This window comes from Hemiscyllium ocellatum, chromosome 25 (assembly GCF_020745735.1).
Source record: "Hemiscyllium ocellatum isolate sHemOce1 chromosome 25, sHemOce1.pat.X.cur, whole genome shotgun sequence".
Lineage (NCBI taxonomy): Eukaryota > Metazoa > Chordata > Chondrichthyes > Orectolobiformes > Hemiscylliidae > Hemiscyllium > Hemiscyllium ocellatum.
Genome location: NC_083425.1, coordinates 2075700 through 2092999, shown reverse-complemented (window position 1 = coordinate 2092999; position 17300 = coordinate 2075700). Strand labels below are relative to the sequence as shown.

The window sequence follows — 17300 nt, the reverse complement described above, 5'->3', positions numbered from 1 at the left end:
AGGAGCTGACACAGATACATAAAGCCATTCAGGTGTGAATCATTGCCTTGTAGGAGGCTGTTTTTCACCTTGCACAGCTACTCCGTCTGCAGGATAGCCCGCTAACCAAGGGCCAAAGGAAACTGGGACAAGGTTTATGCTAATAGGAAGCTGAAATGGACAGCGGTTAGTCAACACAATCTCTCCACTGACCATTAACAATGGGCTACAGCAGATAAACATATTCTCTGTTGCTAAAAATAGGAGTTCTTGGGGGATGTGCAGCTGTACAGTGTACTTGCTTGGATGCCTGTTTACACACTAACAGACATGCCACAAACATGCACATGTAAACATACATGATGCTCAATACCACCACATGCACAAGCATGCCTTGTCCACAAAAAAACTGTTACATACTGCACCGGCACACAATACTTTTATTGATAATTGTACAGTGATTAGATCAATTCCTGATTATAACTGTTAGAAAAAGTGCTCAAGAGTATCTAAAGAATAAAAGCCATTTATAAAATATAGCAAATCTCTAAATGCATAGGTTCGTCAAGTGATGTTGGAGTCAGCTCTGGACCTGTTGGGAAATGGGAATTTTCTCTGGGGCTTATTGTGAATAGCAGAAACTCGAGAGGATGGAACAGCAGACAAAAGTGAGAATGGGAAGCATGTGCCACTGATAAAGTGGGACAGGAAAGATCACGATTAAAAATAAAGTGGTCAGTGTTTCATACCTTGAAGAATATCCAAGGATGAGACATGAGAATGGCCAAAGGGTCAAAGCTTTGATAATGGGCAGTGATTGCATTACCTGGAAAAGTACAAAAATGTAAAGGAGCAAGAATGCTATGCTGGGTCTTTTGACCCACGCAGTGGAATTAGATTCTTGTCTACAATCGAATTATACTGCCTAGCAATTCCAGTGGCTCCTCATCCCAGGCTGCTCCTGTCAACACCAGGCATATTGGGTGGGTGTGATAGGCTAAGGGTCAGGGACTATATCTCCCACTGCTCAAGGGTTAAGGAAACAAGATGGTCAGGGTTTACTATCAAAAGAGATTGTTTAACAGGGTATTTCAACCTGCTGTCAGAGCCCATCCAAACAGCTCAGTGAGACATGGGAGTACTGATGGAAGTCTGTGGTACCCACAGTTCCTTGTTTTGGAAACAGCTGGAGCAGCTGATTTCAGAACGCTGTGCTCTGATAGCTGCAGTGGAAGTGCTCGAGTGGATTGTCGAGATGTGAGTGGTGGATGGAAGTGCATTTGATACATGAACTAGTTTTCATTTGTTATCATCACAAGGAGAGGCAGCTTAAGGTTTTCAATAATCCCCAAAAGTAATGCTAGTGACCATCGTGATTAACTTTTACAGACATTGCAGCGACTGGTGCAGTCATTCAGCCAAGTAAAACTTGTGCCCTTTCATACACAGCGACAGTCGTCAGTTTCTGGAGTGCTGGGATAACGCCTGTCCTAAGCACAGCAGGCACCGTGTCTCAGTAGGTCAACGTGGCTGCCCCCTGATTGTAGCAAGGACGCTCAGTCAGAGTCGCTGGCACAGAGCTCAGGGCCGGGTCACCTTTCTGTAAAACAAACTCCAGCTCTTGGTAATTCTGGAGCCTCGCAACTTCTTTATCCTAAAGATCAAGTCAAATAAAACAGGTTTAAAATGAGCAGAGTCTTCGGGAGAAGGTGGAGGAAGACAGGAGAGATTAAAATGACAAAAGGACAATGATAAAAGGAGGCAGGTACCCGTCACAGGACGAGAAACGGAAGGCAAGTGAGAGGGAGGAGGAGGTGGGAACGAGAAAAGCAGAATCATTACCAACAGTTGCTGCTCAGAAAAAAGGAAGAGGTTGTAATCAGAAGCGGTTGAACTGAGTGCGGAGCCTGGCAGGCAGTGACGTGTCTAATCGAAAGATGAGGTGCTGCTCCACCTGCACTGAGCTTCATGGAAACACTGCAGAAGGCCAAGGATAGACAGGTCAGAGTGTGAGTACAGAGAATTACACTGATAAATGAACCTTTTGCCATTTAATTTCTCCTGCCCTGGATCATGTCAGAGTCTATTCATCGCCGGCCAGCTTTCTGAGTAGTGTTTCCTGGCTGTAGTGACAGGTCACAAACTGGAAACATTAACCCTGCCTCACTCCTCAGACATTGACTGAACTACTGAGCACTGCCAGAACATTCATAAACAAAGGGCACACTCCCCCCTGGGCCACTCTCCCAGCGAGGGGCACACTCCCCCCAGCGAGGGGCACACTCCCCCCTGGGCCAGTGTCCCAGCGAGGGGCACACTCCCCCCAGCGAAGGGCACACTCCCCCCTGGGCCAGTGTCCCAGCGAGGGGCACACTCCCCCCTGTGCCAGTGTCCCAGCGAAGGACACACTCCCCCTGTGCCAGTGTCCCAGCGAGGGGCACACTCCCCCTGTGCCAGTATCCCAGCGAGGGGCACACTCCCCCCAGTGAGGGGCACATTCCCCCCATGGCCAGTGTCCCAACGAAGGGCACACTCCCCCCTGGGCCAGTGTCCCAGCGAAGGGCACACTCCCCCCTGGGCCAGTGTCCCAGCGAAATGCACACTCCCCCCTGGGCCAGTGTCCCAGCGAAATGCACACTCCCCCCTGGGCCAGTGTCCCAGCGAAGGACACACTCCCCCCTGGGCCAGTGTCCCAGCGAAGGACACACTTCCCCCTTTGCCAGTGTCCCAGAGAGGGGCACACTCCCCCCTGGGCCAGTGTCCCAGCGAGGGGCACACTCCCCCCTGGGCCAGTGTCCCAGCGAGGGGCACACTCCCCCCTGGGCCAGTGTCCCAGCGAAGGACACACTCCCCCCTGTGCCAGTGTCCCAGCGAGGGGCGTGGGGTACATTTTGATTACCTTCCTTAGCAGCGTGTTGGGGAGTTTCCTGATCTTTGCCACTTGTTTTGGATCGATACAGAGTTCCTGACAGCTCACCCTGAGCAGCGCCTGGTAAGTGAGCTCCTGTCGATCCAGTTCCACCTCGATGAAGTCTTCATCCCGGACGGCAGGATTGTGAACTCGAACTTTCAGCACCAGCTCTGCAAAGAGACAGCAGCAGCTTACAGCGAGGGACTGTGGTATAATCTCAGACCTTTGAACAGGCGAGGCTGCATCTTTTCTGACTGTTGACCCAATCTAACATTGCAGGCTCAGGAATTACTGATTCATTCTCCATCAGAGCGCACAGCTAACTGGAATAATTTTTGAAGACCACAGCTTCCCGGCCTATTTATACAGAGCACAAGCATATCAGTGTATAAACGTTCAACTGGTAAAGTGAGTCACATTAGAAATAACTCGGGAAGGACTTCAAGAGGGAGTCAGTCACCGTCCCATATGGGCCCCACAGGGAACCAGTCACCGTCCTGTACCGGCCCCACAGGATACCAGTCGCCGTCCCGTACCGGCCCCACAGGATACCAGTCGCCGTCCCGTACCGGCCCCACAGGATACCAGTCGCCGTCCCGTACCGGCCCCACAGGATACCAGTCGCCGTCCCGTACCGGCCCCACAGGGTACCAGTCGCCGTCCCGTACCGGCCCCACAGGGTACCAGTCGCCGTCCCGTACCGGCCCCACAGGGTACCAGTCGCCGTCCCGTACCGGCCCCACAGGATACCAGTCACCGTCCCGTACCGGCCCCACAGGATACCAGTCACCGTCCCGTACCCGCCCCACAGGATACCAGTCACCGTCCCATAGGGGCCCCACAGGATACCAGTCACCGTCCCGTACCGGCCCCACAGGATACCAGTCGCCGTCCCGTACCGGCCCCACAGGATACCAGTCGCCGTCCCGTACCGGCCCCACAGGGTACCAGTCGCCGTCCCGTACCGGCCCCACAGGATACCAGTCACCGTCCCGTACCGGCCCCACAGGGTACCAGTCACCGTCCTGTACTCGCCCCACAGGATACCAGTCACCGTCCCGTACCGGCCCCACAGGGTACCAGTCGCCGTCCCGTACCGGCCCCACAGGGTACCAGTCGCCGTCCCGTACCGGCCCCACAGGATACCAGTCACCGTCCCGTACCGGCCCCACAGGATACCAGTCACCGTCCCGTACCCGCCCCACAGGATACCAGTCACCGTCCCATAGGGGCCCCACAGGATACCAGTCACCGTCCCGTACCGGCCCCACAGGATACCAGTCGCCGTCCCGTACCGGCCCCACAGGATACCAGTCGCCGTCCCGTACCGGCCCCACAGGGTACCAGTCGCCGTCCCGTACCGGCCCCACAGGATACCAGTCACCGTCCCGTACCGGCCCCACAGGGTACCAGTCACCGTCCTGTACTCGCCCCACAGGATACCAGTCACCGTCCCGTACCGGCCCCACAGGATACCAGTCACCGTCCCATAGGGGCCCCACAGGATACCAGTCACCGTCCCGTACCGGCCCCACAGGGTACCAGTCACCGTCCCGTACCCGCCCCACAGGGTACCAGTCACCGTCCCGTACCCGCCCCACAGGGTACCAGTCACCGTCCCGTACCCGCCCCACAGGGTACCAGTCACCGTCCCGTACCCGCCCCACAGGGTACCAGTCACCGTCCCGTACCCGCCCCACAGGATACCAGTCACCGTCCCGTACCGGCCCCACAGGATACCAGTCACCGTCCCGGCCCCACAGGATACCAGTCACCGTCCCATAGGGGCCCCACAGGATACCAGTCACCGTCCCGTACCGGCCCCACAGGATACCAGTCGCCGTCCCATAGGGGCCCCACAGGGTACCAGTCACCGTCCCTTACCGGCCCCACAGGGTACCAGTCACCGTCCCATAGGGGCCCCACAGGATACCAGTCACCGTCCCGTACCGGCCCCACAGGATACCAGTCACCGTCCCATAGGGGCCCCACAGGATACCAGTCACCGTCCCTTACCGGCCCCACAGGATACCAGTCACCGTCCCTTACCGGCCCCACAGGATACCAGTCACCGTCCCTTACCGGCCCCACAGGATACCAGTCACCGTCCCTTACCGGCCCCACAGGATACCAGTCACCGTCCCATAGGGGCCCCACAGGATACCAGTCACCGTCCCATAGGGGCCCCACAGGATACCAGTCACCGCCCCGTACCGGCCCCACAGGATACCAGTCACCGCCCCGTACCGGCCCCACAGGATACCAGTCACCGCCCCGTACCGGCCCCACAGGATACCAGTCACCGTCCCATAGGGGCCCCACAGGATACCAGTCACCGTCCCGTACCGGCCCCACAGGTTACCAGTCACCGTCCCGTACCCGCCCCACAGGATACCAGTCACCGTCCCGTACTCGCCCCACAGGATACCAGTCACCGTCCCGTACCCGCCCCACAGGATACCAGTCACCGTCCCGTACCCGCCCCACAGGATACCTGTCACCGTCCCGTACTCGCCCCACAGGATACCAGTCACCGTCCCGTACCGGCCCCACAGGATACCAGTCACCGTCCCGTACCGGCCCCACAGGGTACCAGTCACCGTCCTGTACTCGCCCCACAGGATACCAGTCGCCGTCCCGTACCGGCCCCACAGGATACCAGTTACTGTCCCATACATATTCCATCGGGTGTTAACCTGAAGGCTGATTGCTAATAAACGTCACATCTACTTGTAGTTAGAATGGTCACAGCCTTATGAGAGACGTTTGCAAAATAGTCCATACAACAGTTTAGAGGTGGATCAGAAGTATTAATGTTTCAAATCTAACAGCAAGAACACAGTCTTCGAATGTGAGCACAGACATTTTCAAATTTTGCTCAACCCAACCATTCCTACCTAACATGGGCAAAGTAAATTGCAATTTCCTGGAGGAGTGGAAAGCCTTAGCGAGCTGATATTTGACCTGGGGAGGGGATTGACAAAACAGCCACACTCAGATCGTGCTGAATTGATGAGCACTCTCTCCAGTGTTCATCGAGGCCAGTGTCAAAAGCGTTCACTTGTTGGGGGACTGTGTCGCAAACAGCAACAGTAGCAATAGCATGGTCAGGACTGTTCTCTTTTAACATCACTTTTGTGATGAAGCAAAAGACATTGAATAAAATGGAACACACATCCAGTCGCAGCATTTCATATGTTTTGAGGGGAGGTAAATTCAAACTTCTCGCAGTGCTAGTAGGTGTTTGAATAAGAAGCTGTGTCTGTTCCTGATGGTGTAAATAGCTGCCACTGTCTCCTGTCAAATGCCCAACTGTGATCAGAAACCTTGGAGTTTCTCTTCGATAGTCAGGATTCTTTCATTCTCCAACTGAATTATAGTATTCAGCTCATTCAGATGGTATCTGTGAGATACTCCATCTTAGCCCAGAAGTATTAAGCTGGAGTTTATGAACAAAAGAGAGAAGCTTCCCCAGTGTATGACAGAAGATGCTGACCCCAGGCTCATATTTCTGCAAACAAAACCGTGAGCAAAAGTGATGTGAATGGCTGCGATTTGCTGCAATGCATGATTTTCACGCATGCTGTAACATTGCAGCTAACTCGGGTTACATTGTTTTGGCCACAAGAGCTTTGTGATGGAGGATGCAATTGATGGTCTGAATGTCAGGATTTTGCTCTTTCACCTTATTGACAAAACCTTGGACTTTCCCACCGGGAGGCTGCTCCATCAGTGCTAACACTCCAACACATGGCCCAGGTAAGTTTGTTTTCCCTCAAGGAGGTATCTGTTCCTCAATGTTTCTTCACCAGTCACATGGCTCAGTATCTCCTTACAGAAGGAGACATTCTCCTGAATTGTATTCCCACAACATACGGTACATTGGCCAGCATCTGGCAGTGTCAGCTTGGATCAGTGGACTCATCAATTTGCAAAGCAGACGTCCCAGTGGTCACCAACGTCTCTTGCAGCACCTCCTCCATCAGTTGGCAGTTTAACCACGTTAGCAGAATGGAATTTTCTCACACTTTCTTGCAGTATCAGCTCCTCGTGATTAGTTTTTACATACAGGCATGAGTAAGGTGTCAGCAATACGATGGGACTTATTTAACTTTGCTACAAGCTCAGCCTCCAGGTAACTCTCTGGTTGAGGATTTTCCAATACCCGCACACAGACCATCAGACATTGCGCATGCTTATTGTTTTGTTTTCTCAAGCTCTTGACTTTGTTCACAAGAGATGGAGGTTTCATTTGCAAATGGCATATGTATGTTCTTGATACTATCAGAGGAGATATTCTGGTAAGGGACAAGCTGCACCACCTGTCCATGAAAATCCAAAGGCCGGAAAGCTCTCACTGTGCTGTCTCTGAACAGTCTTGCCTTATTTTTCTTTGGGTTCAGATGTTTCATTGAGTGAAGCAGCAGAGCAATCATCTCTTTTGACAAGAACCTTATCTATTCCTTCTTCGAAACATCACAACTAGCCCTGGCAAAGTGAATATGAAATTCTCAGGCAGGGTGTCATTTTATGTAGTTGCTTCTGGTAACATGTATCCACACTACCAAATGTTAGTGTGAGGGGAAACTCTATGTACAGTAAAAAGGTGGGTGATTAAATCAGATGTTGAACTGACCTGCCTGCCTGGACAGGTTTCCATATTAGCATGCTGGCACTGCCTGAGAATTTCATATTCACTTTGCCGGGCACACCAGCTGAACGGTGCTAGTTGTGATGTTGTTCACATTTTGCAGGGCATTCATTGTTGTCCTGCCTAATTGTATATGATTACATGGCATTTTCTGTGTGCACTCTTTAAGGTGTAGTGTTGTGTGTCAGATATAGTTATCCCTCAATCAACATCACAAGAAACCAATTGTCAGTTATTACTTGGTTGTTAACCATACTCATCATATTTTTATATTTCTTTGTGTTCCCCCACACAAGGCAGGCACAAACATTGCCTCTGGAGAGCCTGCTGCGCTGGAGCAGACTCTCTATCTACGCACAGTGCCTGTCCCTTTCCCTACCTCGCTCATTTATAGGGTAGGCTCCAGTGAAGAATAGTGGCTGGAAAGTTGCTGGGGGCCCAGCTGCTAGTGTGTTCTGTTGCTGCGACGTCAGTGACGGTTTACGGCCTGTTAGTGAGCCAGCGGCTGCAGCCTCCATGCTTTTGGACTCCTGCTTCTCCACGTAAGGGAAGGAGGGATTTGCCAGGTAGTTGGGTAGGAACGGAAGAGTTGATTGTCCATTAACCACGGGCGCTGAATCCTCATCAACTGCAGGCAGACAGAGAGAGAGAGAAAGAAAGAAAGAAGAGAGAGAAAGAAAACAGCAGTGAGCAGTACCTCCACACAAACAGATGTCACGCAGCACCTTAAACACTGTTATAATAACCTAAGTTACTTCACAGAATATTGCCCAACAAAACTTGGATGTGTAAAATAAAGAGATGTTAGGACTGAAATAGAATTAAAAGAATTCACATGCACAGCAGCTTTCACAATCACTGGGTGTAACGATAAAGTAACATGAGAAACTGAGTAGCCAATATGCAAATTGCAAACGCTCATAAACAGTAAGTTGATGATAACCTGATAATATATGTTCAGTGATGTTGACTGACTAATGAATATTGACCAGGACAGGAGACAGAGAGAGACACTGAGAAAGAGTCACTCGACCTGCTAACTATTTTCTCTTCAGATGCTGCCAGACCTGATGAGTTTTTCCAGCAATTTCTGTCTTTGTTTCTGATTTCCAGCATCAGCGGTTCTTTTGTTTTTCACCAGAGAGAATTCCCCTGTTTATCACTGAGATAGAGTCATGTGACCATCTACATCCACAAGAGAACATATGAAGCCTCAGTTGAACACCTTCCCTGAAATACAGTAGCTCTGGCAACACAACACTCCCTCAACACTGCACTCAATACAAGTCTCAACTTCTGTGCTTAGGTTTTGGACTGGGATCTGAACACTCAAATTTTGGATTCACCAGTGTTAGCCACTAGGTCAGGACTGATAGTGACCAAATGTTTGGTCAGAGGTTGATTTTAAGAACTGTAATTAAGGAGGAGAGAAAGATCGAGGGTTTAGGCTTAATCAACTTAACATTTTTTCTCCAAGGGTTTTTTCTGTTTCCTTACGTGTTTGGGATGTGTAGGCAAACATTACCATGGTGATACCCCAACAGTCTGGGCAGTGCTCCATGTAAACTGCATGGCTGCTGGGAGTTTCCTTCGATCACCGCGCCAACCCTGCTGTGCATGGACCTTTAAGATCCACGCAACAGAAAAAAAATGAGAGGGAACATTGGTCCTGTGTGTGTGTGTGTGTGTGTGTGTGTGTGTGTGTGTACGTTTGCAAACAATCAGTCAGGCAGCATCCGAGGAGCAGGAAAATCGACGTTTTGGGCAAAAGCCCTTCATCAGGAATGAGGCAGGGAGATTCCAGGGTGGAGAGATAAATGGGAGGGGGGGGGTGGGACTGGGGAGAAGGTAGCCAAGAGTACAATAGATGGATGGAGGTGGGGATGAAGGCGATAGGTTAGAGAGGAGGGTGGAGCGGATGGGTGGGAAGGAAGATTGGTAGGTTCCATTTAAAATTTAATTTAAAAGCAATTACATTTCTTCACAGACCACAGAAGCTTTTAAGCTCTGTGTTGCTGGACAAATCTGAGCCTGGCTGCTTTAATTTATTAAACCGGTAACCTTGCTTTATCAGACCCCATTCCTAGTGATTCTTTTGACTGATCTCGAACCAAGAGGCTCCTTTGGAGGGGTCAAAATCTTCAAATTTAAATTTAATTCAATTAAATTTCAAAAAAGTAAGAGTGCGTAGCAGGGTTGGAAATGTCTGAGAGAATGTGGGTGCATGTGTGTGAGTGAGAATATAAATGGCATCACAATGCCCTCCCCCCACCAAACACACACATACATAAAGCTTGGTGGGGTGAATTTGTCCTTGCAGAATTACATTTTACTTCACTCAAAAACTGCATGAATCCATGTAAGATTCTATAAATTCATTTTTTTAAAGATTAGAATCAGTTGTTGTGGTTCTGTTTGCTGAGCTGGAAGTTTTTGCTGCAAACGTTTCGTTCCCTGGCTAGGGAACATCATCAGTGCTATTGAAGCCTCCTGCGCTTCACAGAACCACAACAACGGACACCCGAGCTACAAATCTTCAACCGGACATTAGAATCAGTGTAAACATTGTGGCACAGACTGTCTCACACAGGGGAGCTCACACCTTCAATACATTATCTGGGCTGACAGAGACCAATTGTTAAAATTCACTTGAGAACGTAACTTTTACAAAAAAATTTTGCGATTTACATATGAAAGAACTGAAACCAACATGGTCATTCTAACAGATGACAGACTTAAACAATCCAGGTCCTTTTCAATATATAATTTCAGTTACATCACACAGTAAACATTTGCTCTAAATTCTGTGTATTACATTCTTATGCTCCACAATGACCTGGAAGCTAGTGCTTCCAAATAAATCTGTTGGCGTATAACCTGGTGTTGTGAGATTTTTAACTCTCTCCTATTGAAGTTGCCATGGCTTTCACAAAGAATATCTGGGAACCAGAAGGCTACTTATGAAATTTGGTAGCTTCAGGGTCATCATTGCTGATTCTAACATTTGGTTCCAGGTTTCCCAGTTACAGGATCATGTTTCTCGATCATCGATCCAGGTCTTGGCTTTCTCGTCCAGTAACAGACTCACCACGCAACTGTTCCCATTAGAGGTCGTTATGGGTTAAGGAGGGATCAAGGACACAGAAGATAAGTTTAAATTAAGATATCACTAGACAAGGAGCCAGTGCAGGTTACTGAGTGAAGTTGGATGAACAGGGCTTGGCATAAGTTAAGACTGGAGTAGAGTTTGCAACAACCTGACTTTATAGTGCGTACAAAGTGAGAAGCTGTTCCACTTCAACATTTGACCTTGGAGAGTAGTCCACCCAAGAGAAAGGGACGGAGATGGAGGGAAGAGATTGTCAGAGTGAAATATATATTAAAATATCCAGGCAGAGTGGTAGACAGTGACACTACAGAACAAGACAAAGAATAATGTCAGCAAATCACCTCCTAACATGGCTCGGAGTTCATGTTTCATCGTCAGTTGTGCTGCACTTTCGCCTTTGTTTGTGAGAATATCTTTATTAGCCCCAGCATCAAGTAGGTAGGATACAATCTGAGTGTGACCACGTTTACAAGCCCAATGCAAAGGGGTCCTGTAATGCAAACAACAAAACCAGATTACAGTCAACAACATAGTAAGATAAACGGTCGATTTTTGCAGATGAGGCAGTGCGGCGCTCCCTCAGCACTGACCCTCCGACAGTGCGGCGCTCCCTCAGCACTGACCCCCCGACAGTGCGGCGCTCCCTCAGCACTGACCCCCCGACAGTGCGGCGCCCCCTCAGCACCGACCCCCCGACAGTGCGGCGCTCCCTCAGCACCGACCCTCCGACAGTGCGGCACTCCCTCAGCACCGACCATCCGACAGTGCCCACTCCCTCAGCACCGGCCCTCCGACAGTGCGGCGCTCCCTCAGCACTGGCCCTCCGACAGTGCGGCGCTCCCTCAGCACTGGCCCTCCGACAGTGCGGCGCTCCCTCAGCACTGGCCCTCCGACAGTGCGGCGCTCCCTCAGCACTGACCCTCCGACAGTGCGGCGCTCCCTCAGCACTGACCCTCCGACAGTGCGGCGCTCCCTCAGCACTGACCCTCCGACAGTGCGGCGCTCCCTCAGCACTGACCCTCCGACAGTGCGGCGCTCCCTCAGCACTGACCCTCCGACAGTGCGGCGCTCCCTCAGCACTGACCCTCCGACAGTGCGGCGCTCCCTCAGCACTGACCCTCCGACAGTGCGGCGCTCCCTCAGCACTGACCCTCCGACAGTGCGGCGCTCCCTCAGCACTGACCCTCCGACAGTGCGGCGCTCCCTCAGCACTGACCCTCCGACAGTGCGGCGCTCCCTCAGCACTGACCCTCCGACAGTGCGGCGCTCCCTCAGCACTGACCCTCCGACAGTGCGGCGCTCCCTCAGCACTGACCCTCCGACAGTGCGGCGCTCCCTCAGCACTGACCCTCCGACAGTGCGGCGCTCCCTCAGCACTGACCCTCCGACAGTGCGGCGCTCCCTCAGCACTGACCCTCCGACAGTGCGGCGCTCCCTCAGCACTGACCCCCCGACAGTGCGGCGCTCCCTCAGCACTGACCCTCCGACAGTGCGGCGCTCCCTCAGCACTGACCCTCCGACAGTGCGGCACTCCCTCAGCACTGACCCCCCGACAGTGCCCACTCCCTCAGCACTGACCCTCCGACAGTGCGGCGCTCCCTCAGCACTGACCCTCCGACAGTGCGGCACTCCCTCAGCACCGACCCTCCGACAGTGCCCACTCCCTCAGCACTGACCCTCCGACAGTGCGGCACTCCCTCAGCACTGACCCTCCGACAGTGCGGCGCTCCCTCAGCACTGACCCTCCGACAGTGCGGCACTCCCTCAGCACCGACCCTCCGACAGTGCGGCACTCCCTCAGCACCGACCCTCCGACAGTGCGGCACTCCCTCAGCACCGACCCTCCGACAGTGCGGCACTCCCTCAGCACTGACCCTCCGACAGTGCGGCGCTCCCTCAGCACTGACCCCCCGACAGTGCCCACTCCCTCAGCACTGACCCCCCGACAGTGCCCACTCCCTCAGCACTGACCCTCCGACAGTGCGGCGCTCCCTCAGCACTGACCCTCCGACAGTGCGGCACTCCCTCAGCACCGACCCTCCGACAGTGCCCACTCCCTCAGCACTGACCCTCCGACAGTGCGGCACTCCCTCAGCACTGACCCTCCGACAGTGCGGCGCTCCCTCAGCACCGACCCTCCGACAGTGCGGCACTCCCTCAGCACCGACCCTCCGACAGTGCGGCACTCCCTCAGCACCGACCCTCCGACAGTGCGGCACTCCCTCAGCACCGACCCTCCGACAGTGCGGCACTCCCTCAGCACTGACCCTCCGACAGTGCGGCACCCCCTCAGCACCGACCCTCCGACAGTGCGGCGCTCCCTCAGCACTGACCCTCCGACAGTGCGGCACTCCCTCAGCACTGACCCCCCCCGTGGTGGGTTATTTTCCACGGTTTTCCCTATAGTCCCGGTTGCCCAGCTCCTCACCAGCCGTTCACCGTGTTCTGCCCGTTCACTCGGGCTCCGCGGCCCAGCAGCTCCGAAACCAACTCCAAATCCCCGAGACTCGCCGCCTCCCGGAGCCGCTCATCAAGCTCCAGGCCGGGATCCGCCGCCATGGCGGGGCAGGAGTAACCTCTGACCCCGCACGACCCGCCCCTTCATCATCGATCCGCCCCAGCCCCGTGGGATCCACCCCTTGGACATCGCCCCGCCCTGCCCCAGCCCCGTGGGATCCGCCCCTTTCACTATCGCCCAACCCCTTCACCATCGCCCCGCCCCTGCGCCGTGGGACCCGCCCCTTCACCATCGATCCGCCTCAGCCCCGTGGGATCCGCCCCTTCACCATCGCCCCGCCCCTCCCCAGCCCCGTGGGATTCGCCCCTTACCTATCGCTCCGCCCCTTGGCCATCGCCCAGCCCCTGACTCCCGCGGGATCCGCCAATGCACTGGAGCTCCGCCCACTAATCTTGGCGTCCCGCTCGACACAGCGCCCTCTGGAGTCTGCCTCAAACACGGCATGGCCCCGCCCACTGTTTTTATTCCCCGCCCATGGGACGGGGACCTCGCCCCCTGCCACTGTAACCCCGCCCTCAGGTCGAGAAACCCCACCCCTTGGCCAGAATCCTCAACCACGCCCACCTGATGGAGGAGCAGCGCTCTGAAAGCTAGTGCTTCCAAATAAACCTATCAGACTATATGCTGGTGTGGTGTGATGAAGGGCTTTTACCCGAAAGGTCGATTATTCCTGCTCCCCGGATGCTGCCTGACCTGCTGTGCTTTTCCAGCACCATTCTAATCTAGACTCTGGTTTCCAGCATCTGCATGCCTTGTTCTTACCTGCCTGATTACCTGCCTGCATCTGCAGACCTCACTTTTTACCTGATTATTAACTTTGTCCACCCCACCGAGGGTCAGCGTGGCTCCCAGAGCATCCTAGTCAGGCTGTTGTATCCGAGTTGGAGGTTGTCGGATCCTGCTGTGCTGTAGCTCATACATAGAGTCATTGAGTCATAGAAACGCACAGCATGGAGACAGATCCTTCAGTTTAGGGCTTTTGCCCGAAACGTCGATTTCGCTGCTCGTTGGATGCTGCCTGAACTGCTGTGCTCTTCCAGCACCACTAATCCAGAATCCCTTCAGTTTAACCAGTCCATCCTGAATATAATCCTAAACACGTCCCACCTGCCTACTCCTGGTTCCTATCCCTCCAAGCCTTTCCTTTTGTATCTGAATGTATTTTAAACATAGTTGTACCCACATCCATCACTTCCTATACGCGAACCACCTTCTGTATCAGAAATTTGCTCCTCATGTCTTTTTTAAATCTGCTTCCTATCACCTTAAAAGGTGCCACCCCCCCTCCCCCCACCCGCCATTCTTGAAACCTCGCATCCAAGGGAAAAGATAATTTTGCAGCTGTACAAAACTGTGATGCGGCCGCACTTGGAGTATTGTGTACAGTTCTGGTTGCCTTGTTATAGGAAGGATGTGGAAGCTTTGGAAAGGGTTCAGAGGAGATTTACTAGGCTGTTGCCTGGTATGGAGGGAAGGTCTGTTGAGGAAAAGCTGAGGGACTTGAGGATGTTGCTTTTCGAGAGGAGAAGGCTGAGAGGTGACTTAATTGAGACATATAAGATACAGGCTGTAGGTTTGCTCACTGAGCTGTAGGTTTGATATCCAGATGTTTCATTACCTGGCTAGGTAACATCATCAGTGGGGACCTCCAAGTGAAGCGAAGCTGTTGTCTCCTGCTTTCTATTTATATGTTTGTCCTGGATGGGGTTCCTGGGGTTTGTGGTGATGTCATTTCCTGTTCGTTTTCTGAGGGGTTGATAGATGGCATCTAGCTCTATGTGTTTGTTTATGGTGTTGTGGTTGGAGTGACAGGCCTCTAGGAATTCTCTGGCATGTCTTTGCTTAGCCTGTCCCAGGATAGATGTGTTATCCCAGTCGAAATGGTGATTTTTTTTTCCTCCATGTGTAGGGCTACAAGGGAGAGGGGGTCGTGTCTTTTTGTGGCGAGCTGGTGTTTGTGTATCCTGTTGCCGAACGTTTTTCCTGTTTGTCCTACGTAATGTTTGTGGCAGTCCTTGCATGGAATTTTGTAGACGACGTTGGTTTTATCCATGGGTTGTACTGGGTCTTTTAAGTTTGTTAGTTTTTGTTTGAGAGTGTTGGTGGGTTTGTGTGCTACTAGGATTCCGAGGGGTCTCAGTAGTCTGGCTGTCATTTCTGAAACTTCTTTGATGTATGGTAAGGTGGTTAGGGTTTCTGGCTGTGTTTGGTCTGCTTGTTGTGGTTTGTTCTTGAGGAATCTGCGCACTGTATTTTTGAGTATCCGTTCTTCTTGAATACGTTGTATAGGTGGTTCTCCACTGTTTTCCGAAGTTCGGCTGTGCTGCAGTGTGATGTGTCTCGTTGGAGCAGTGTTCTGATACAGCTTCGTTTATGTGTGTTGGGATGGTTGCTGGTGTAGTTATATAAGATAATCAGAGGGTTAGATAGGGTGGATAGTGAGGGCCTTTTTCCTTGGATGGTGATGGCTAGTACGAGGGGACAGAGCTTTAAATTGAGGAGTGATGTATACACATATATATAAGACAGATATCAGAGGTAGTTTCTTTACTCAGAGAGTAGTAGGGGCATGGAACGCACCACCTGCAACAGTAGTAGACTCGCCAACTTTATGGGCATTTAAATGGCCATTGGATAAACATATGGATAAAAATGGAATAGTGTAGGATAGATGGGCTTCAGATTAGTTCCACAGGTTGGTGCAACATTGAGAGCCAAAGTGCCTGTACTGTGCTGTAATATTCCAAGTTCTATGTACTATTAACTCTATCTATACCCTTCATTATTTTATAAACTTCTATCAGGTCACCTCTTAACCTCCTAAGCTCAAGTGAAGGAAGTCCCAGTCTATCCAAACTTCCTTTATCACTCAAACCTTCCACACCAAGCAACATCCTAGCAGATCTCTTCTGAACCCACTCCAGCTTAATAATATCCTTCCTATAAGTGGGCAACCAGAACTGGACATTGTATTCCAAAAGCTGTCTCACTAAAGGCATGTATAACCTCAACGTGACTTCCCAATTCCGAAACTTAAGGGTCTAAGCAATGAATGCAAGCATGTTAAACATCTTTTTAAGCACCCTGTCTATATGTGACACAATCTTCAAAGAATTATGTACCTGAATCCCCAGGTTCCTCTTTCTGTAACACTACCCAAGCCCCACCATTAATGATATAAGTCCTACCCCTATATGTTGTACCAAAATCAATATCTTGCATTTATCCAGATTGAACACCATCTGCCATTTTTCAGCCCATTGACCCATTTGATCAAGATAAAAACTGAAGGTTCTGAGGAAGGGTCACTGCACCCATAAAGTAAACTTTGATTTGTTTTCACAAATGTTGATAGACTATTTAAGAAGGGTGGTAAGGACAAGCCAGGGAATTATAGACCAGTGAGCCTGACCTCAGTGGTGGGCAAGTTGTTCGAGGGAATCCTGAGGGACAGGATGTACATGTATTTGGAAAGGCAAGGACTGATTCGGGATAGTCAACATGGCTTTGTGCGTGGGAAATCATTTCTCACAAACTTGATTGAGTTTTTTGATGAAGTAACAAAGAAGATTGATGAGGGCAGAGCAGTAGATGTGATCTATATGGACTTCAGTAAAGCGTTCGACAAGGTTCCCCTTGGGAGACTGATTAGCAAGGTTAGATCTCATGGAATACAGGGAGAACTAGCCATTTGGATACAGAACTGGCTCAAAGGTAGAAGACAGGGTGGTGGTGGAGGGTTGTTTTTCAGACTGGAGGCCTGTGACCAGTGGAGTGCCACAAGGATCAGTGCTGGGCCCTATACTTTTTGTCATTTTCATAAATGATTTGGATGCGAGCATAAGAGGTACAATTAGTAAGTTTGCAGATGACACCAAAATTGGACGTGTAGTGGAGAGCGAAGGGGGTTACCTCAGATTACAACAGGATCCTGACCAGATGGGCCAATGGGCTGAGAAGTGGCAGATGGAGTTTAATTCAGATAAATGCGAGGTGCTGCATTTTGGGAAAGCAAATCTTAGCAGGACTTATACACTTAATTAGATTAGATTAGATTACTTACAGTGTGAAAACAGGCCCTTCGGCCCAACAAGTTCACACCGATCCACCGAAGCGCAACCCACCCATACCT

At 51.6% G+C, this 17300-nt stretch overlaps 1 protein-coding gene across 1 annotated transcript; it reads right to left on the bottom strand.

Annotated features, from left to right (window-relative positions):
• Positions 1–401: 401 nt before the first annotated feature.
• Positions 402–13253, bottom strand: ankrd40 (ankyrin repeat domain 40). The gene is made up of 5 exons (XM_060844419.1): positions 13079–13253; positions 10992–11140; positions 7921–8169; positions 2879–3060; positions 402–1633 (listed from the first exon to the last, which is right to left on the bottom strand). Exons 1-5 carry the CDS (start codon positions 13207–13209, stop codon positions 1493–1495), a joined length of 852 nt encoding a protein of 283 aa, XP_060700402.1. The 5' UTR covers positions 13210–13253; the 3' UTR covers positions 402–1492.
• Between the last annotated feature and the right edge of the window lie 4047 nt (positions 13254–17300).

Coding starts and splice junctions, on each gene's coding strand:
- ankrd40 (XM_060844419.1), bottom strand. CDS start 13,209: ATGGCGGCGGATCCCGGCCTGGAGCTTGATGAGCGGCTCCGGGAGGCG. Junction 3,061..7,920: donor CTACCCTATAAATGAGCGAG/GTAGGGAAAGGG, acceptor GTCTCTTTGCAG/AGCTGGTGCTGAAAGTTCGA. Junction 1,634..2,878: donor CCAACACGCTGCTAAGGAAG/GTAATCAAAATG, acceptor CTTGATCTTTAG/GATAAAGAAGTTGCGAGGCT.